The sequence below is a fragment of the Periophthalmus magnuspinnatus genome, chromosome 14 (assembly GCF_009829125.3).
Source record: "Periophthalmus magnuspinnatus isolate fPerMag1 chromosome 14, fPerMag1.2.pri, whole genome shotgun sequence".
Lineage (NCBI taxonomy): Eukaryota > Metazoa > Chordata > Actinopteri > Gobiiformes > Gobiidae > Periophthalmus > Periophthalmus magnuspinnatus.
In genome coordinates this window covers 31,811,069-31,833,985 of record NC_047139.1, presented here as the reverse complement: position 1 = coordinate 31,833,985, position 22,917 = coordinate 31,811,069, and the positions used below count along the sequence as shown (strand labels likewise).

At 39.5% G+C, this 22,917-nt stretch overlaps 3 protein-coding genes and 1 non-coding gene across 4 annotated transcripts; 2 read left to right on the top strand and 2 right to left on the bottom strand.

Moving 5' to 3' along the window:
• Nucleotides 1-1,976: 1,976 nt before the first annotated feature.
• LOC117381237 (high mobility group protein B1-like) lies at nt 1,977-6,214 on the bottom strand. The gene is made up of 5 exons (XM_033978140.2): nt 6,072-6,214; nt 3,846-4,006; nt 3,343-3,488; nt 3,045-3,219; nt 1,977-2,615 (listed from the first exon to the last, which is right to left on the bottom strand). The coding sequence occupies exons 2-5, from the start codon at nt 3,990-3,992 to the stop codon at nt 2,472-2,474; spliced, it is 612 nt and encodes a 203-aa protein (XP_033834031.1). The 5' UTR covers nt 3,993-4,006; nt 6,072-6,214; the 3' UTR covers nt 1,977-2,471.
• A 3,048-nt stretch (nt 6,215-9,262) lies between these two features.
• On the top strand, nt 9,263-15,466 carry uspl1 (ubiquitin specific peptidase like 1). The gene is given in 10 exon segments (XM_033977852.2): nt 9,263-9,439; nt 9,831-9,987; nt 10,245-10,367; nt 10,447-11,311; nt 11,714-11,824; nt 11,942-12,071; nt 12,731-12,856; nt 12,936-13,096; nt 13,760-15,428; nt 15,430-15,466. Coding segments are annotated over 9 exon segments (3,348 nt in total). The 5' UTR covers nt 9,263-9,439; nt 9,831-9,861.
• Nucleotides 15,467-16,606: 1,140 nt separating this feature from the next.
• trnae-uuc (transfer RNA glutamic acid (anticodon UUC)) lies at nt 16,607-16,678 on the bottom strand. The gene has a single exon. It is a non-coding gene; the product is annotated as a tRNA-Glu (tRNA).
• Nucleotides 16,679-17,743: 1,065 nt separating this feature from the next.
• Nucleotides 17,744-20,655, top strand: alox5ap (arachidonate 5-lipoxygenase-activating protein). The gene is made up of 5 exons (XM_033978737.2): nt 17,744-17,864; nt 17,947-18,028; nt 19,338-19,408; nt 19,812-19,893; nt 19,973-20,655. The coding sequence occupies exons 1-5, from the start codon at nt 17,792-17,794 to the stop codon at nt 20,133-20,135; spliced, it is 471 nt and encodes a 156-aa protein (XP_033834628.1). The 5' UTR covers nt 17,744-17,791; the 3' UTR covers nt 20,136-20,655.
• The last annotated feature ends 2,262 nt before the right edge of the window (nt 20,656-22,917 follow it).

Sequence of the window (22,917 nt, the reverse complement as noted above, 5' to 3'; positions counted from 1 at the left end):
GACCCTCCACTCTTTACTCTCCAATTTACAATATTGTCATACACTTCTGGCTTTGTCCCACAACAGTGCGTCCCACATGAGTCATGTTCTTTTGTCACTGTTTTTTCAAAGCACATAATCCTCCAATAAAGTCGTGATATTAAACTTCTGTTATATCACCCATAGGCCCAGGTGTATTAATGATGACCTCTAGGTGTCGCTGTGAGACTGCAGTTGGAGCGTGCACAGTGAGCGCCAGGTGGCCGGGATTAAACAGAGCCTCGGAGGCGGTGTGTTACGCTGTGCTAAAGCTGCTGCTGCTGCTGCTATGCACTAACACTGCCTGTGCTGTTCCAGCGTCACACAGCCACAGAGAACAGCTGAGCGCGCACGGGGCCTCTGCAACTGTTGGACATAGTTTGTCCCGCTCCTATCTTTGACCGGTGCAAATGTTTGGTGCAGATGCTGCTCTCAACTGCTTTGCTTTGTTGTGCTGTTAGCAGGCCAGAGGACATTTAGCACAAATATGAACATTGACAATACTGGGGAGGGGCAAAAGCTTGGTGCTGTCAGTGTTTAATTCTAGCTTAGTCCTATAGTTCTGAATAGATTCCCGTATTTGTAATGTAACCAACAATAAGATTGACACTTAGACACCATTCATTATGCTACAAAGTGAGACCAGTTTTTTGCTCTGTTCTACATTTTCTTGGTTAGCTTGAGGGTGTTTTCTTCCATTACCCAAAGTACCTACACATTTATGCTCTGCCAGGGAACAGCCAAGAGAATGGAAGCGAATTTGCCTAATTCTTCAAAAGCAAATCCATGCAGCATCTTTGACACATACATTCTTGAGGCTATTCAGTGAGCAAACTCATATTGAGATGAGGCAGTAGGCCAAGCTTCAATTGGTGTGACCATGTCTCCACAATGCATTTCCTAAACACAATGCGGTCTCCACATACAGGCTCCTGTTCCTGTCATAAGGCTCAAGGTAGGCACAAATTATGACACTGACATGTAATCCAGAGATGGGACAGCAGCTGCAGCTGTTACTTTGTTGTTATCCCGTTGTATAGGCCTATTTAGCTTTTTTCTCCCATAAAGCACAAATGTATTGAGCAAAAAACAGCTTGAACATGATTTTAGGATCATTTGTCCATCTGGAGGCATGGGCAACAGTATTGAATGGAACATTTTAGGAGACAGGGTTTGACCATACCTTGACCAAACCAACATGGAGACCCCATAGACCCCAGCCTATATGTATCTTATATCTCACTGTCCCGGGACCCTACACTCTTCACTCTCCACTTTACAATATTGTAATGTACCTCTGGCTTTGTCCCACAGCAGTTCGTCCCGCATGAGCCATATTCTTATGTCACAGTTTTTTTTTCAAAGCACATAATCCTTCTTATATAAATGGACTCCTTTTTTTTACTCGGGTTGGGACCTAGAGAGTGGTACGTGAGAGTAACAGCTGTATCTAAATAAAACAGAAATCGTCCGTCAGTGATGCATGTTTAAAGCCAGATAGGTCTACATTGTCCCTGCACCAAAGGAGTGTGTCCATATAACTACACTGAAAATAAATACACAGACACATAATAAACATGAATCAGTTTTAAGTCACCACAGGCCACACAATTTTACTGTCAAAAAAACAATGTCACCTTCAGTTGCTTGGAAAAGCTTGTTATCTGCAACCCTTAATGATAATTGGAATATGAATTAATTAATATTAGACAAATGAACCATATTATTATTGACAATAATGGAGCAATATCAACAATAACCTTATAAGTAGCTCTATGTGCACTTTGTTTAGAGTTGAAATATATTCTCACATTTGTAGAGAGCACATTACATTAAGACGTTTAGGCTACAGGCTAAACGTCTTTTATTAATATGGGATAGACAAGATTATATTCCTGATCAACTGTGCATTGTCTTGGCAACTTGTTTTTTAAAGTTCAATCAAAGCCCAACATTTAAAAAAAAATGTTTATTGACATCAGAAGCAATTTAAATTTCAACAATAAACAAGGCTTTCTTCTGCTATTACAGTGGTACATAAAGATCAGTAAAACAATGGTGATACGTCAATTTCTGATAACATGTCATTTAAAATAACAAACACACAAAAAGGAAAAATAAAGAAACCACTCAGATTATCTAAGTATTTTTATGTGCAGTGCACCTCTAGAGCTATAGGGTATATAGTACTGTTTGCCCGCCCCACTTTACACTGTACTGGGCGGAACAGTGGTCTAATATCTACCACTGGGAAAATAAGACACAAAACCTGTGTAGTGTTAACTATACAAAAAAGGAGAAAAAAACTGTACAGCATAAAAACAACCGATATACACAGCCTTTTTTTTGTATTTTTTTTCCATTACCCCCTCCAAAGTTACTAATGTATTTCAGTAAGTGAAGTGTACAAGGGGGTTAAATGCTTTATAAACAAATGACCATGAGGGGGTGCTCTACTCATCATCTTCCTCATCCTCTTCATCTTCTTCATCATCTTCATCATCATCATCATCATCGTCCTCTTTCTTCTCCGTTTTGGGAGCTTTGGCTGGAGGAGCACCCCCAGTCTTGCCCTTAGCACGGTAAGCGGCGATGTCCTGGGAAAATGTTACAGACACAATGTAAGGAAATGGTAGACAAGTGACTGTTTATTTTAGGGTGACTGGACCAGATTGGGTCTGGAAAGGTTTCAAAATGGCACGTGCAATGACCGTTTTAACTTTTGAGGTAGGCTTTTACCTGAAATACACTCCAACTATGATGAAACCTAAATTTTTCATAACCATTTATTTGTTATTAGACAACGAGTTCATACACTTTAACCACTTGATTTGGCAAAATTGAATTAATTGAATATTGGTGAAGCTCACCTGTCAAAGTACCACTTACTACATACAATTTAATAGTTTCAATAGTTTTTAAATATTCAACAACAACAAAATTACATCTTTAGAAAGTAAGTATGCAAATTCAGATGTCCTAACTTCAAACATAATTATGATGTCAAGTTTTGATTGGCTCCTCACCTTCTCATACTTCTCCTTCAGTTTGAGGGCCTTCTTCTCATAGGGCTGCTTGTCCTCAGCAGCAGTGCTGTTCCACATCTCTCCCAGCTTTTTGGCCACATCACCGATAGTCAGCCCTGGATTCTCACCCTTCACTTTGGGACGAAACTCGGAGCAAAAGATGAAGAAGGCAGATCTGCAAACAAAGCGTAAAAAAAAAAACGTTAAAATTGATAGTACTTAGGACTTGGGCTTAGCTATGCATTAATCTTCTTCAAGAGACTAGAAAAGCACTTAAGTGGAGGCTTGTAGTACTTACGGGGGTCTCTTGGGGGCGTTGGGGTCCTTGAACTTCTTCTTCTTGCTGCCCTTTGGTGGGACGTAGTTCATCATTTCACGTTCATAACGGGCCTTGTCCTGTTTGGCCATGTCCTCAAACTTGCCCTTTTCCTTGGAAGACATTGTCTGGAAGTGTACAATATGTGTCATAATAGCCTACATTATGCTGACCATTTAATGTTCACACCAGTGCATTATATCCCTTGTAGTGTGATTATTGTTGTGTAAAGTTGTGGACAAGTTTTATTTAAGAGAATTTTGAGTCAGTACTATACCCACATTATGAGACAACTCTTTGTTGGTCAAAATGCTGTTTAGGAATGCATTTCTGTGGGTAAAGTGAAATCCCCCTCCCTGATAGTTTAACTGATAAATTCAAAAGCCAAATGTTTTCTGTGATGAAGTTTGCCAATCACTGGTAGTACAAGTTCAACTTTTAAAAAAATGAAGGCTATATATTAGTCATGTATTCCTTTTCCATACCTTCCACCGTTCAGAGCATTTCTTGGAGAACTCCGCAAAGTTAACAGAAGCGTCTGGGTGCTTCTTCTTATGCTCCTCTCGACAGGTTTGGACAAAATAGGCGTAGGAGGACATCTTCCCCCTCGGCTTACAAGGATCTTTCCCCATCTTGGCAACTGGATCTACAACAATATAATTTACAGAATGTACATTATTAATGCCAAAATGAAACAAAATGTTTTATAATGGTATAGTAACATTATTAATGTTAATGAATAATATTGTATGGGATTTTGGAATCTTTTATTTGGCACATCTATTATGCTAATTGCACTTCATTACCTGGCCTCCACTCTCCATCATGGACACTTCTTTGACGCGTCTGACCACTACTGTCCCGCCCTCCTTGTTGTCAAACTTAAGCCCTGCATCCCGCTATAAACAACACCTCCAGACTCATGCGCTGCAACAAATACTATACGTGTTTATACTTTAAGCTTTTGGGAGCTTTGTGGAGTAAATAATGGCTAATGGTGGTCCCTGGTCACCTCCCATAAATCCCCGAAATAAATAATAAATGGATAAATGAAAACCATATAGATTATTATTACAGCTGTGCGTGTGCTGTGGGCGCGCTCTGGGTCCGCTCCTGTAACTCACAATAACTTCACTTTTTACCTAAGCTCACATAAAATGCTTTGTCAAAATTTCACAAAATGTCCTTAAACCTCATATGTGACAAGAAAAGACCACTTAGAAATGATTTTATTCGATTTTGACATTGTTTATATCATTAGAACAACTTTGACATAAAAAGACAAAAAATCTATAAAAACATGTTTTTATTAAAAATGCGACACTTGTGACGAATATTGAGGCTCACATGAGCCCTATATGCTGCTAATATATCCTCTACTTCCACCAGCAAACAGTTGTTAAAGATTTCCTTATTGTGTACAAACTCGTTTTTGCCTTACATACTGCTGTTAAATACCGCGGTAAGTGTGTGCAAGTGTGCGTCGAGCCGAGCAGTAATGGCGCATAGGCTTTCGTTCAGGGAAAGGAGGTCAACAACGACGGCAATATTTCTTCTTCCATTTTGTGAGAATGCCTTCTTCATGAAAGAAAGTCCCCCTCAAATGTCTCCTCCCGCCTCTCTGTTCGCTTTGCAACACGACAAATCTGTCCAAAACGCTGCGGATCCTGACCAAACACTTCCCCGATTCAATCCTATTGCACTAGCCGCCTTGTATAGTAATACATTGGGTCTGTACTATGTCTATGAGCGGGCTGTGCTACTGACTGGGTTTCTATGAGCTCCTAATGGCCGCTCGTCTTCATCCACTAACATGGAGAATATGGCTCCTTCTCTTTGTGTCAGCGCACAGCCATTGCACTGCACGCAATAGAGGGCAGAGCGACCGTGGCGACCACTTCATTTCAACCGCCTATTTAAACCATTCAGCAATATCGGAAAATTCTCAAAATGGGCTCGTTGGAAAGATGAAAGATTGAATTTTCTTTTGCCGTCGTAACATCTCATAGTTACGTGTTTGTTTCGCGAGAAAACCAGGTTAGAAAAAGTTGATCTGAACTGCGCCTGTGTCGCTGGCTTCCCATTCGCCTCGCTGCCTTGTTTCCTATGCGAATACAGTCAGCCATTACAGTAAAGCGCAGAGCCAACAACATTTTATTCATCGATTTGATAGATGAAAATGAAAGCACATACACATATCTGCTTGTAGTTTAACAGGCTCTTTGTTTTTCCGCTGTTTTGTTGAATGTTGCAGTTTTCTTTCTGGCCGCACGCCTCCAGTCTTCACATGACAGGCACCAGCCTCGCACTGCAATGGCTAACGGTCAGGCTTTTACCATTGTCGCTAACCTGCTCTCCGCTAGACATTACCGAATTTTAACGGCGTAACGAGCGAGAGATTTTACTCCATTTTGTAAAAACAACACGACTGCATTATATAAAATATTTCGCCTTTAGCAAAATCGTCGATTTCTTTCCAAAATACGAACAATTAATTTTTATTTCTCCAATTTTCTCGAGCGTCTGGTCCTTACTCATTGGCTGAGTAATAACGAGACCGGCTGTTTTTGTTGTTTTTCAGGGATCACCTCAGTAAAAATGTCGACAAACAATGAAAAATATTACAGATGGTATAGATAGTCCCCTCAGTAGCGTATCTTTGAATGTTATCGTCGTTTTCATAATTTCAGACACTTCTAAATGATACTTACCTAGTGACTGTGGCTGGATCTCAATGCTCTGCAATGGCTGTGTGAGGAACACGGGCGATACGCAGTGTCTTCAGTCTTCAGCTCACTAACATTACTCTCGGCGGAGCTCACGCGCCATTGGCCACGAGCTGCTCTGCCGTGCCGCTCATTGGTCAGAAGCTTTTCATTGTCCTAATGGAAGACGACGTCTGATTGGCTGGCTTTTATGAAACGTCACTGAAGTTTTCCGTGGCGGGCGGATACAAAAATGTTTGAGTGGGAGCATGCTGGAGCTGAGAGTAGTGTAGTGAGCTTGCCATAGTATTGAATTCACTACGTTGAACACAGTGTACAGTAGTAGGCCCGTTAAATGAATGAGCGGACGAGCAGCGCGTGCAGCCACGGACGCGGGCAGCTGTGAAACCCGGTGCGCTCTTACGGGACGTGCTCAAACCCTCTTCATCAACAAACACTATTGTACATTAAGTTCAATACACCTAGTCTATTTGCGAAATTACCGCTTATGGAGACGAGCGAATTTCGACGTTTTAAAGATATAACACACACTTAGCTCTTCTGAATGACACGAAGACACCCTGGAAATGAACTTTTAGGCATTTTGTCCTAGATATAGGACAACATACATTAGCTATGCATACACAGTACTGTGCTCTATTGCATCCATACAGCCCCATTCATACTAAGGGGCAATTATTACAAGGAACACACAATGATATATAGGAATGAACGTATATAAAATAAATCTTATTTGACCCTCTGGAGTACAAGTAATGGTAACAATTAGCACTTACAGTCATTTTCAAGTTTATCCATCTATTCTAATGCTGTAACACTGATCTTATGCCAATAGACCTGTACAGGCTATACAACGTCTTATATCGAATAAATAAACTTTACATGCTCCTAAAACATTCACTACACAAACACAGCGTGTGTGTGTGTGTGTGTGTGAGTGTGTATACATATACATACATACTCATATCTATTGTTAAAATTAATTATGTATTGCACCTCTCAGCCAGGGCCATATATTGCACATAAATAGTAGTAACCTAGTATGAGCCCATCCACACTGTACACCCTGTGTTATCCACCTTAAGATGTTTTAACAGTTCAGCTTTGATATAAAACACACAGTAAGTGTTGTACCAAACTGCTTGAGACAGTAGCTGTATCAATAAATTAACTGATCTTTGCTCCTAAAGTTCAGGTTGTGTATTTAAATGGGGCGCAGGGTCTGATGAAGACAGATACATTGGGTCAATCAATAAATGAGGTTAACATTGAAACAGTCAAATTATAGTATTATACAGACTATGTAGACCTGTAATCAATTGCATATTTTCAGTTTAAGTGAATTTAGTATATCCTTTCATGATGGGGTGAAAAATTGTTATGATTGATATTCACAATGATTCTTTTAAAAACAAAAAGGTAGGACTAGCATTTGGCATCCTTAGCCTGCCCATATAAACATATAACAAACACTAACTCTTTGTTTCTACAAATAGGTGTCTATTTGGAAGTATTTGTTGGTGCATATGGTTGCAGATGAGGGCTGAAGGATATGTGCATCACTTCATTGTCATGGTCTCAGAGGAGGAGGCTCTTCATGACGTTTTGTGAGTACATGAGTACATTCTGTATGTGCAGAACTCCTCAGTGTGGGTCAAGGAAAACTTGCACTGTGACAGCTGTAGATAATATGTTATTAGACATTTACTACAGTTTGTAACTGTTACCCTATATTAGCCGGGGAAGGTCAAAGTGTTCAAATCAAGCCTCCGCTATGTAAGTATGCCACATATAGCGCCACCACCAGATTGGTCTGGGTACTACAATGAAGTCATTGGTATCTTTTTTTTTTTTTTTAGAATAGCAGTCAAGGAGAAAAAAAACAAAAAACAAAACTTACTGTACTGAGTCCTGGCTTATTTAAAAGGCAATTGAAGGCAACACCAAGTTTTAACTAATTTAAAAGTCTTGCTTGACTGCTTGATGTGTGCAAGGAAAGTTGCATGAAGCTCATTTGCAAAATGTAATCTAATGTATTCTAGAGTGGTGCATATGTCCTAGAGGAATGACCTGCAATATCCAGTACTTCCAATTAAATATACATATGTAATAAAAGTAGCTATTAGTAGTCGTATGCTAAAATGGAAACAAAGGAATATGGCTGACAGAGTTTCTTCCTAACCCTGATTAAAAATGGGCTGGGTGAAGTGATCCAAATGCCAATCACAGCCAGACACAGGCCACAGTCTGATCCTGTTGTGTCTTTTGCATCAGGAGATGCCACAGCAAAAAGCCATAGCTGCTTGTGAGGCTCGCAGACGGCCAGTTTATGCATTCTAATGAGTGCTCCCTGGGAAAAATATGCAAATTCATTTTGTCATCAGGAGGAAAATAGAGGACAGGAGAGGAGCAGATAAGGAGGGGCTTCTGGGAGGAGGGCACACGCGGAAGGCGGGACGAGTGGCAGAGAAAAGCAGACATGTGCACGCACTTCTGTGAATATGTGTATGGCTGGGTGGGGGTGTACAAAGACGGGAGGTGTGAAAGCTGTGTGTAGTATGAATGTGAGTGACATATGTAACCCCAATCCCTCCCCCTCCTACAGCTCCACCCTAATACTGGGGTTCAAAAATAACTGGAAAGGCTTAAATGAATGAACTGCTGCCAAATTAATACACTTTTCATTTTACATTTTTATGTCATGGTGAATATTACCTATCTCATTATTACACTATTGTCATCTTCTAGCTCATTTGTTTAAACATTATTAATATTTTAATTGTAAATTGTAGATACTTAGTTTTTAATATGTGTAAATTGCTCATTCAATTTCGACATCAAGTTTATGCAACTATGCAAGTTCTTTTGTGTGTATATATATATATATATATATATATATATATATATATATATATATATATATATATATATATATATATATATATATATATATATATATATATATATATATATATATATATATATATATATAAAATGAAAAATCCACAATTAGCAAGAACGAGTAACATAGCTTGTATATTCAATTTATGTTAAGACATCTGACCATCATGGCTGGTACCACCTACATGGACAAAAGCAGCCTTCTCCACTTCACTGACAGACCGAGAGGAGGCAGCAGCTGCGGAACGGTTTTTCACCGCGGCATGTTGTTCTAAGGGACACTAAAAGCTGTGGCACCGACGCCGGCACTCAGCGGAAAAAGGACGATTGTCACACGAAAGGAGAATAAAGTGCACATGGATCTAACCGCGACCTACACGGCATCAGCGAATATATGTTGTATATTATAGAATACAAGGATGTAGTAAGGATTATGTAATTATTAGATTTTGGTAAGTAGTGCTTTATCTGAACCGCCCAAACAGCACGAAGTGAGAGTCCACACGTGTAAGATATACCGAGCTAAAGCTAAAGCTGTCTGAAATTCACATACAAGTTAGGTTGTTTAATACTCGCGTTCCGAAAGTACCCATATGCTATATTTAAGAAAAATATATTTTATCCAGCCAGGGGAATGGATCCTTCCTTTAGTCTCAAATTCTCATCCATTGATAGTTTGTATTGTTTTGATCAGCTGGACCCCATGCTGCACTGATCTCAAACCATCACTACACTATGATGCAGACTTTTATTTGCGTAGGGTATTCCATGGAATCTCTGGTGAAAGAACGCGGTATAAATTGATATTATTTCCTAATATCTTCTTTCATGCTTCTTTCACAGCTCTGTGGGTGGTGAGCCAGGTGGTGGTGACATGGTAGTATTCACGGATTGGTTTCGGTCGCCTGTGATCTCAAGAAGCGCCTGTGGTTTGCCAATGGCTGGTGAAGACACTGGTTTGGAGGCTGTAGCCTCACCGATGGTGGGGTATTTGGGAAAAGTCAGTACAACTCAAGCAATCCTCTCTTGTTGTCACTTGCGCAAAGCTGAATTATATTTGAAAAATACTGTAAACAGGCAGTACCAATCAAAATTATCACAACAGAAAAATGGAAATCTTTAGTAAAAGGCGAAATGTTTGGGCTTCAAATCCCGTAGTTGTTGTTGCAAAAATTTGTACAATGTTTTCTTATATTTCTTTGTACAGACTATTCAGAAATGTCTTAGTAATGTTTAAATAATTGTCACGTCTTTTAGGTTCAGGAAAGGGCTACTTCCCTGGACAACTGTCCATGGTGCCAGGCAAAGGGTCAGACTTATGCTTTGCACTCCTGTCACTTAAACTTCGAGGAGAAAATAATGCTCTGCACAAATCCACAGGTAACCCCACAATACAATAATTGTATGGTTGTTGTTTTTTTTGTCTCTGTTGGATTAAAATTTTTCTGTTCCTTTTCAGTGCCTGTTCCCATTGGTCAGCCGGCCTTTGGAAGATGTTTTGGTCAGCTTGGTGCCTGTGGAGCCAGCTACTGGAACCAAAAGGAAAAGTCCCAAAACACTTGTGGCCGATGATGGACTCAGAACCACTTCACCAAAAGGCCCGCAATTAAAAGAACTTGAAAGCTCAAATGATGACAAAGTGCACAATACAGTTGGTACTTCCAGTAGAACACCTTTTGATGTGGAAGCACATGTAGGTCATTTTGATGGCTCAGAAACAAAGCAGTTGGAATGGTTACAACAAAAAGACTGTATTTTTGATAAAGACTGGGATTCTTGTACAGATAATCAAAATGTTTCCCTAAAAACAACTGAAGACAAAGAAAATGTGCTAAAAACCTTACAAACTATTAACAATCAAGAAGAGCTTTCCTGCACAGACAACAGAATAAATGGAGAAGACCATAGCTTTGCAAACACAGTACCACTGGATAGAGATTGCAGTTTACCAAATGGGGATGTATCTTCTATTAAAAATACTCCATTGACTATGCAGTGTGAAGCTATGGGAAATGCCAAACCCATGTTAGTTGAGAACACTTTAATGCTGTCGGATATTGAAGTTGCCCATTCAGAAACGGAAGACATGCCATTTACAGAAACAAACCTTGAGGAGGAGCTTGTGTCTGCTCCAGTTGAAATTTTTTGGCAAAATAAGGATAACCTCTGCTGGCTGGACTCTCTGCTTGTGGCATTAGCTAATTTAAGGAGCATAAGAAATCTAAAACCTAAAGATGAGCCCAGACAGTCGCCAATGTGGACACTTCTGGCAGGTTATGATGATGCATATGCAACCATTCAGAGTCAACAACAGACTGACAAAGGTTAGAGGGAGCAATACAAACACTTGTGCTTGCACTATTTACTTTAAGAAACTCCTTACTCCCATCATAGAATATAGTATTTTTTCAATTATCAAGTGTATCAACCATATTTGCAGCTTAAACAATAGATGGTGCACTTCCTTCACTTGAATGTGTAATGGCAGAGCTGGTGTTCAGTGAGTGGCCTTTTATTGGAAATTGAAATCTATATGGATTAAGCCTTGAAAGTGTTGATAGCTTTAAAGAGCCGTTGTACATTAATTAATATGTTACGTTCATATATATATATATATATATATATATAATATTTTAGTCTTATGTTATTTTGTACTGGTTGCTTTCTCTTCCTATATTATGTAGTTTATACAGAGCTTAACTATTTGCCACTTTTCAATTATGTAGATGGCTTCTTGAAGGTCCCAAACCACTTGCTGCACAAAATCAACACCGACCTTGAATCTCTCCGGATGTCGGTCTTCAATCTCTTGCAGCCAAAGCTTCACTGCAAACTTGGTACAACTCAGTCTTTAAGAGCACAAGTTTTTATTGTTAATCTGTTTTTAATTTAGTTCAAAGTGAATGTGTTGATGTTTCCAGTATGTTTATGTATAATGGATATATTGTTTCCAGGTCAGAATGAAACTCCAGTCTTTGCTCTACCTCTCTTGGTGAAGCTGGATTCCTGGTTGGAGTCACTTTTTCAATCCACATTTTACTGGGATTTTAGATGCACTGAATGCAAAAGCAACACAAAAGAGAAGTGAGTGTGTGTACTTTATTTTATATATATAAGAGAATAACTTCTAATCTCAACCTACATGTTCAATTCAATTTATTTTTGTAACGCCCAAAATCACAACAACAGTTGTCTCGAAGGGCGTTCATGTTTTGGTTGATGGGGGAAACCGGAGTACCCGGAGGAAACCCATCCAGGCACGGGGAGAAACATGAAAAACTCCACACAGAAAGGCCTGGCGACCCGGGGATCGAACCAAACCTTCTTGCTGTGAGGCATGAGTGTTGCCACTCAGCCACCGTGCCGCCAACACACAAAAACAAAAAAACAGGAAAAATCTGACAAAACAAGAAAAATCGGCCAGGCGAGGAGGAGGAAGACCAGACGAGGAGGAGGAGAGCCGGGCGAGGAGGAAGACCAGACGAGGAGGAGGAGAGCCGGGCGAGGAGGAAGACCAGGCGAGGAGGAGGAGAGCCGGGTGAGGAGGAAGACCAGGCGAGGAGAAGGAGAGCCGGGCGAGGAGGAGAGGGAGGCGGGTGGAGGAGGGCCAGGCAGGGAGAAGGAGAGGGTCCAGCTGTCATCGGGGCATCTGAAAGAGATACACTCCACAGGGGGAGTGGGACAGGGGTCAACATGTTGGTCTGATATGATAAATATCTTTTTTTTTTTTTTTGTCATTGCAGTGTTGTGAAGACGCTTCCCACTTTCACAAGCATTGTTCCTGATTGGCATCCACTCAGAGCAGTTCATCTGGCCCCATGCAACAACTGCCACAGGAAAAAACAGAGGCGGAGAATGGTGCTACAGGAGTGAGTTTTGACCATTTGTGACATATTTGTGCTTTAATGAACCAGGAAAAAAAATAAGTTGGCCTTTTTTTTTTCTCAGAGTTCCTCCTGTATTTGCCCTGCACTTTGTTGAGGGACTTCCTGACAACAACATACAAGTCTATAACTTCAGCTTCAAGAAAAAGTTCTACTCAGTCACTGCTATCATTCAGTACAGCAGTTCACTCAAGCACTTTGTCACCTGGATTCATAAATCTGATGGTAAGTGTAAATGTTTTCATTATGTGTTGGCTTTTCCTGCAATTGTCCTACGCTATTTTAACCTGAACTTGAATTTGCCCTCCCATACTTGCTTATGCCCTTTCAAATACTAGTTATAAATTATAAGTTAATTGTGACCTGGCGGGCTGGCATTGTTTCTGTGTTTTTAAATTTGTTAGAATCTCCATCAAGGTCACTCAGTAATGTTTATGTATTGTTCAGTTATTTGCCAGCTGTACTTCAAGCCCTTCATGGAACCAACATGGGCAATTAATATGTGGAAAACCATTTTATTGCTCAAGATAAAAATGAAATTACTTGCTTGGTGCAGTGGATGGTAATATGACATTAACTAATTGACCTTTTAAAGTCTAATTAATTGCTTTTAAGGGGTTTAAAAGGCTAATTGTCCTAAACTGATCTTCGGCTGCTCTTTTTGATGACCTCCTTAACAAAGACAAGACACTTAAGCAGTGATCACCCATTTTATTGTCCAGATAGTGTTAATTTCTGCTCTTTATAAAGTCAACTTGTGCAACAACAGATTTCCCAATAATAGTTTTGGTTTCTGTTTTATAACCAGGATGTGTTCAGCTTAAGTAGAAATGCTTTATATACTATTTAACTGCCCTTAAATTAAACAATGTGTTTAATGTGTTGCAGGGTCATGGGTGGAGTTTGACGATTTGAAATACCCTCAGTGTAAATCGTTCAAGATTCTCCCAGTTCCAGCTCAGGAAATCCATGTTGTATTTTGGGAGGAAGAGCAGCACGAGGAGTCCCGGGCTTGTTCTCCATCCACCACCTTCACTGAATGTCTCCCCTCCTCAAAGCACATCAACCACAGTTCAAGAGACTTGGATTTGATCACAAATGACTGGTTGCAGTGCTCACCTGACCAGCTGCTTCTTAATCCCCAAAACAGTTCTGATATTATGGACGACATCTCTGAACAGGATACTGCAATCACAGCAGAGGTTGATACTACTATTGGTTCCACTACGCTACTAGACGCCTTTGAAGGACTAACACACAATGACATTATCACGCTTACTTTAGTTGAAATTAACAAAGATTCCCAACAGCCACCTTCCAATGCAACTGATGACGAAATTGAACAAGCTAAAGATTTCAAAAGTCAGAATGTTAACAGTGAAATGCAGGATTCATTCAAAAATGCTACTGTCTTTGCTCCAGACAGCTCATTGACCATTGAAACAATAGAAAAACCTAAGGAGAATGACTGTGACCATTCTGTGTCAGAACCAGAAGTGTCTGAACAAGAAGACAACATGGCTCATGACCCAACTTTTGAGCCACAACCTAAAAGAGGACAAAAGAGGAGAAGAACAGAAGTTACTGCACAAGTTAAAAGACTAAAAGTGGCCACTCCTAAAGGAAAACTTGCTAAAACTATATCCACTACTCCTGTTCAGTGCAAATCTTCTCCTACTGTAACCTCAAAGCCCATGTCTCCAGTTTCCTCTACTGTTCCTACACTTCTAATCGTCCCTAAAACTTCTGTGATCCAACCAGAGCAAAAAGGTTGGTGCCACCTGCTTGAACGCTCACTGGGGCACATACAGAACACATCCAAAATAAATACAAACCGAAAACCAGCCATGCAATCGAAGAAAGTTTTTCCTATCCCCTTGGCTCCACAACAGAGGGGCGCTGTTACGATTAAAGTGACACCTAAACCAATGCTGAGGACAGAGGACAGCGGAGGTCTGCCGTTGAAGGCAGCCGAAATGTATGGAGCATTTGGATGCAAGAACGCAAAACTCAATTCTACAGTTGTAAATATAAATAAAATGCCTCTTGAGCCACCTGTTCAAAAAGCTGTAACATATAACACAGTCATGGACGATTCATTGAGTACATCAGTTGCAGGGCTTGCCAATAACATAACGTCCTGTAAGAAAACCAAATCATCAAAAATGCCTTCAGGACTAAGCGAGACTGAAATGCTTAGGTACAAACTCTTTAAAAAACTAAAAGCAAAGAAGAAAAAACTAGCAAAGTTGAATGAAATGTTGGGACAATCAGGAGGTGACAGCTTCAAACCAGATAGCACTAATCTTTCACCAAACACAGTTACCTCCAGCACTTTGGATTACGAGTTTTTCTCAGATCTCCTCTCTCCAGCTACCACTATAACCAGTAACTTGTCACCGGACAGCACGGACTTCCTGGAGATGTTAGCTAATGGGCAAGAAGCCACTGTGGGGGCAGAGATGTCAGCAGATACACTGGTACAGCCATCTACAGGGGCAGAGACGGCAGACTTTTTGGATGAATTTATGTCTCAAGCTGTAGTGGAAAGACCAAGTAGAAGATGCGCTTAGTGCGTTAGATTTGTTCCTTTAAAATGGATTTTTATTCAAATGCAGCAGTAGGTATAAATTTCTATAAGTCAAGTCCAAAAAGAACTTTTACAAAATTTTAAAGCAAGGGTGTTACGCTATATACTGAACCATGAGTCGGGTACCACCTAAATCTGCCACTGGTGGCCATAGTTTTAGAACCACTGATCTGCCACTCACAAGCAAAAAATGTGTAATAATAATGTGTAAACTTGGGTAATATGGGGGTTATTTTGAGTAAAAAAATGTTGAAGCCTTTGAAGGTAAACATGCAAACCAGAGCATAATTAAGAAAACTGAGTGCGAAGTGAGCCTGGCCAGTTGGTCCTTCCAATCCATTTCCCAAAATAATCCTTTCAAACCATTAAAAAGCACTTATGCTTATTTGGCCAGACATTAAGCAAAGTTATTTATTAATAAAGCCACTAAATGTAAGTTCAAACCAATTTTGTCAAATTATTGCAATTAACACAACTCCATAGTTTTCATAGCTTTTAGTTGAAGACTGTGAAATAAAGAGATCTTGCACATTATCCACAATTGAAATATTTCAAGAATCATGCAAGAGTGTTACACCAGCAGCAGACAGTTCCTTCATTTATTTGTACTCTTATTTTCTCCTTGTACGCATTATTTTGCACTTTCATTCTATGTTTACAGTTGTAGCTGTTGGTTTGTTATCTTTTAGGTGTTACTTGAAGAATGCCATATTTTGTTGGCATTAGTTGTACAAAATGTTTGGTGTTGTGTTTTGTAAATTTAAATATGGCTAAAATAAATGATATTTTTTCTATTACAATCTGAACGACTGATAACTTGCGTTGTCCACCTACACTGCAAATTCCTCATGTAGCAGCCTATATACAGTTTGATGAAAGCTCTATTTGTATCAAACTGCCAAAGTTAGTTTCTTATTTAACAATAATTGAAATAAAGATTATTCTAATCATTTAAAATTGTATCACCAAACTGAAGTGAGATAAAATGTAAACATAGTAAGAATGTAGGTTTTAGGATTTACAATCCTACACATTATTTAATTTTGTACATTTTAAACTTGAATAACCTCTCTTTATGTATGTACAATATGCATTTATTTTTGCAAATTGTTTATACACACGTTTACGGATCAGAAAAAGAGCCATTCCCATACCGGGAGTCGAACCCGGGCCGCCTGGGTGAAAACCAGGAATCCTAACCGCTAGACCATATGGGACGCTGCTGTGTTTCGCACGACCGTACTGTTTTAGACGTGATGGGAGTGAAACCGGAAGTAAGTATTATGAGCGCATTTATAACATGTCTTCGAGCTCTAAGGTCCGGAGGACTTAATTGTTGGACGACACTGTTCCGTCTCATTTTTTTGTTCCGGGGGTATTTTGTAATTGTTTAGCGTTTATCATTGTAGCGTTTATCATTGTAGCAATTTGCATGTTATGTGATATTATGTAATGTGTATGTACTAAAACAAATATCTTATTGTGTTAGATAAGCCAACTAGTTGTAGCCATGGAGCTGCGCTGATAACTTGTTACACGTGTAAATAATCAGCTGCATGTTTGTTTTTTTTTTTTTTTGTTTTTTTTATAGAGCTGCGCCCGCGCGCGCGTGTGTGTGCTTATTTTATTTTTTTTATTTTTTTGTAGCTGCATCTGTTGTTTTTTGTTGCTGCTTGTGTGTGTTTTTTGTTTGTTTTTGTTTGCTTGTGTGCGTTTTTGTTTGCTTCTGTGTGTTTTTTGTTTGTTTTTGTGTGCGTGCGTGTTTGTTTGTTTTTTGTAGCTGCATGTGTGCATGTGTAGGCGCTGTTAGGCCGCTGCAGACTGACAGAGGGATGACGGTGATGGAACATGTTTTACAGTTGTGTATTTATATTATCTTTTTGAGGCTGGACATTGAACTTTTAGAAAGAGTTTCTCCTGTGGGGTCGGTCTCCTGTGGAATTACTAAGGCTATTGCACAAATGCTACTTTCATTTAGCCCTACCCAAAGTCTGAACTGCCCCTTCCAAAGATTCTATAGGGCCCCCCCTCCTGCAGTGTCTGAAGGCCCCCACGGACCCCATTTTGGGAATCATTGACTTAGCTTAAAATTTAACATAATATTTAGTAACCAACAGAATAGATCAGTAGTCTACAGGCCTATTAAATGAAGAGGAAGTTCCTGATCTTGCAGACAGTCACCTAACTTTGTATTTGGCCACTGATGATTTGCATGAAAAAAACCACAACCATTGGCTAGAGGTGGGGTTCAACTGTAAGAGACTTTTGCAACGAACTAAGCAGTCATTTGGATGCACTAAGTCTGCCCTCTCTGCCTGTGCCTCACCATCATGGACACCTGTAACATTGTAGAAAACATCTACCTATTGGCTATCATCACAGCATTGAGCGTACTGCAAAATGGTAAAACCTTAAATTTGTGAGTTTTAAAGTTGAAATTTTGCAGGATATAAGCTGACATTCTTATGTTTTTGGCTGTTTTTAGTCTTCTTTGCCCTTAAAGTGGACAAGGAATGTACATCTCACAATGCTCATGCAACTGCAGTTCAAAGAGTGTGCTGTGCAAAGTAAGTGTGCGTTTTTATTACAGAGGTGGAGTGAGTACCAGCATTTGAACTTAAAATTATAGTAGTTAATGGATCCAGCCTACTTTACTGTATTTAATATACAAACTTGTACTATCGAGCATGTATGATTTAACGTCATTTCATCTTTGTGCTGTCAGAAAAGACTTCAGACTTGTCAGTTTTTTTTTATTTAGCCAATGTGACTAAGCTCCTTATTACAGATATCTAAACCGTAAACCATGGCAATTTACATTTTGCTTCAAATTAATTCAGCTCATTTGCCCTCCAACTAAATTTTAAACAGAATATAATGGGTTTCAGCTTCCTGTTTATAGGTGCCATTTTGTGCACTTTTCACCATTCAAAAGAAATGGATAGAATATCATGACATCACATAAGCATGCTGATTTGTTTGGATTATGAATTCAAAACAGAATACAAACATTGTAGTCTCCAAAACAGCACTACTGTTAACTGTGAAAGTATTGAAAACCCATGCATATTTCCATCTATTTTCCACCTGTCTCCAATACTGCCTGTGCAACTCAAAAACAATAAAGTGTCTGTTTTGTTATTTGTATATCAGACATGGGATTCGAGCTCAAACCATAGGATTTACATAATATAATGCTCTGAATGGAATTCTTTACAATGGACTTTACACATGTTGGGCTGATGGGCAAATATGGGACTCATTTGAATTCCAGAGGTTGGAGCTAACCAGCAGTGGTGGAAAGACTGCAATGAAACAGCCATGCATTAGGACCATTGGTTACCCTACTTAATTGCGCCTTTTAAATGTAGCTAATTACAACTACATGACAAGATTCTACCAATCAAATAAGCATAAGCAACGATGTTATGAAAGTACTTATTACTAAACTAAAAATACTACACTCCCACTATTCCAACATGAAGTATTTTCATCCACTGTGCTGCAAGAATATTCAAGATTGAATGACATTCATAATTTATGGTTTGTAAAGCTATTTGTAGTGCCAGAAGTCCCAAATATTACAGTATAAAAGCTCCAACATAGATTGTGCATGTTGTCAAAGAAGCTTGTCGTTTCAATAGTGGGTTCATGTGAATCAGAGGTGGCTCAGCTTTTCCTGGCTTTCACATTTAGCTTTCCAGTCCATCCAGACACCACAATTTGATTTAGTCTTGGTGGTGTTTTCTACTGTTTTAGAATACCTTCTAAAAGCCTTAAGTGTCTCACTTTGTTAGCAGGTGATTGCTTCATAGTTTCTTGTGGCAATGCCATTCTTGTATGTTGTAATTTATGTTCCTATTTATACTTCCTCAGTCGAAACTGCGTGGACTCCTACCCGACATTTATGGCAGTGATGTGGTGCGCTGGAGTCTGCCTCAACCAAGGTAACGATGAATCAGAACTTTCCAATTTGCTCTGAGCCGTGCCAAAAGCCCACAGAATAATGCATTTAGGCTTGCTTTCCTAAGGCAACAATAAATTAACAAGGTTCCACTACATTCACTTAAGGACACATCATGGTGTGGGAGTATGTTTGAAGATACATTTCCAGACCATGTATTGAAAATGTGACAGTGAACTTAGTAATCTCCCAGGAAATTGGGTGAAATGTATCTTATGATAACATTGCAGTGTTTTATATATATATATATATATATATATATATATATATATATATATATATATATATATATATATATATATATATATATATATATATATATATATATATATATATATATATATATATATATATATAAATGTAAAATCTTTGTTTTTTTTCCATAGCTCCAGCTGCCTTTGCGGGTCTCCTATACCTTGTTGTGCGACATAAGTACTTTATTGGCTACATGGGACAAACCTCCCAAAGGTAAATGGATATTGATAAGTTATCCTTAGTATTTTTTAGTCACATTTCATTCACTGGCCTGTCTCTGCTTACCCTATAGCACCCCTGGCTACCTGTTTGGGAAGCGCATCCTCTTCTTCCTGGTGTTGATGTGCCTGATTGGGATCCTGAACTATCTGCTCACGCGCTACTTTGGGAGCGACTACAGAGAGACAGTGGAGACCTTCACCAGTGCCGCCTCCACTCTGCTCCTCATCCCATAGGAGGAAGCACCTGTCTAATGAGACACATTACTATCACATGACATGTGGAAACTCATGAAATGAGCCATGTGGAATAAGATTGATTTTATTCTGAGAAAAATACATTTTAAAATCACTTTTCACAAATCACAATCACAGTTTGATTATTATAAAATATTGCACCTATAACAAAAACTAAAAACATTTAGTTTGAACATCTTACTCCTCCTAGTTACATATATCAGATCAGTCTAGTGTGCCTATCCATGAATAAAATTAGTTACCTTTAAAGGTATGAGTGCTTATCTAAAACTGCAAATCATCAGGTAATACACTCACAAAACTATACACAGTATTTAAGATCATATTAAATACCTCGAACTGTCCCTTAAAATTGTAGTCCTCCTCAATCAAAAATGTAGTCTAAAATGTTGTTTAAGTTTTGCAGCAAACAGAGCTCCAAATGTTGCATTCATCTTTCAAGTTATCTTCAGCTAAAATGAGAACATAGAAAATTACATTTGTTAAGTTTGAACCAGTGCATTAAGTTTGAAATAATAAAAAGTATCTTCCTTAAATGTTCTTTTACTGAAGCCAAACCAGTGCAGGAAGTCAAACATGGCGTCAGTGTAGTACTTGAGAGTAAAGAAGGCTTCTCTCCACACCAGAGGTTTGCTGATGGTTTGCCTGTTTGTTGTATTCAGGGTTTGTTGTATTCACTAAATATAACATACATATCCCAAAAAATTCCAGTAAGTACACAGGCAAATTCATATCAGAATCAGAATCAGAAGACTTTTATTGCCATCGTTTGTGAACACAGTTCACAAACTAGGAACTTACTTCGGTGATAAAGTGCAACATAAAACACACTGAATAAATACAAATACAAATAAGGGCATGCACAAAGTTAAAAAAGATATGCTTAAAAAATAAATAATAAAATAAAATACTTATAGATAGAAAATATATACAACAGCAGCATCAGAACAACAGTGCAAACATGACTTATTAAAGTGTCCAGTTTTGTACAAATATTATAAAGTGTTCATGAGAGAAACGGTAGAGGGGAAGAAACTGTTGTTATGATGAGAGGTTCTGGTCCCAATGGACCGTAGCCTCCTGCCAGAGGGAAGTTGCTCAAATAGTCCATGTCCAGGGTGAGAAGTGTCAGCTGCTATACGGCCTGCTCACCCCCGAGTCCTGGAGACGTACAGGTCCTGTATAGATGGAAGGCTGCAGCCAATCACCTTCTCAGCAGAGCGTACAATGCTCTGCAGTCTCTGTCTGTCCCTGGCAGTGGCCCCAGCGAACCACACAGTGATGGAGGAGGTGAGGATGGACTCAATGATGGCCGTGTAAAACTGCACCATCATCTGGACCAGCAGCGGAAAGCGGAAAGAGTCCACAGTGATGATGGGGGAGTCCGTCAGGGTGAGGGGAGGCAGGGGGGGCTGTGACTTTCCTGAAGTCCACAATCATCTCCACTGTCTTCTGGGCGTTGAGCTCCAGGTTGTTGCTGCTGCACCACGACACCAGCCGGTCCACCTCCCTCCTGTAGGCAGACTCATCGCTGTCTGAGATGAGTCCGATGAGGGTGGTGTCATCCACAAACTTAACCAGTTTGACGGCGTCGTGGCTGGAGGTGCAGCAGTTGGTGTACAGGGAGAAGAGCAGGGGAGAAAGTACACGGCCCTGTGGAGATCCTGTGCTGATAGTCCAAGTGTCCGAGACATTCTTCCCCAGCCACACGCGCTGTCTCCGGTCCGTCAGGAAGTCAGTGATCCACCTACAGGTGGAGTCAGGCACGTTGAGCTGAGCGAGCTTGTCCTGGAGGAGAACAGGGAGGATGGTTTTGAATGCAGAGCTGAAGTCCACAAACAGGATCCTGGCATAGGTTCCCGGGGAGTCGAGATGCTGGAGGATGAAGTGAAGGGCCAGGTTAATGGTGTCGTCTATAGAATAATGATGGAAAAAAAAATCTTTATTAGTCAAAATGCTCAAAATTCTACAAAAAAGTTAGTACGTTTTACATTACTTACAGTAAGGCAAATAAGTATTTGAACACCCTGTGATTTTGCAAGTTCTCCCACTTAGAAATGATGGAGGGGTCTGAAATTTTCATCTTAGGTGCATGTCCACTGTGAGAGACAGTCTAAAAAAAATCTGGAAATCACATTGTATGATTTTTAAAATAATTTATTTGTATGTTACTGCTGCAAATAAGTATTTGAACACCTGAGAAAATCAATGTTAATATTTTGTACATCATTCTTCTTCCTCCAAACACAGTGAGTGGAATTAAGACATTAAGAAAGTTCTATTTTGTTCTCATCTGACCACATGACCCATGACTCCTCTGGATCATCCAAATGGTCATTGGCAAACTTAAGATGGGCCTGGACATGTGCTGTTTAAGCACATGTAAACCAGGGACTGCAGATGGAAATTAGCTACTTAGCTATAATCTGGTGCAGAACATCTCTGTTTTATGCTTAATGTCTCTGTACATGGTCCCTTAAATAAAGACTAAACTAAACTAAACTAAGCAGGGGAACCTTCCGTGATTTCAAACCATGATGTCTTAGTGTATTACTAACAGTAACCTTGGAAACGGTGGTCCCAGCTCTTTTCAGGTCATGGACCAGCTCCTCCTGTGTAGTTCTGGATTGATTCCTCACCTTAGGATCATTGAGACCGCTCAAGGTGAGATCTTGCATGGAGCCCCAGTCCGAGGAAGATTGACAGTCATGTTTAGCTTCTTCCATTTTCTAATAATTTTATAACACTGTCAATATTTAAT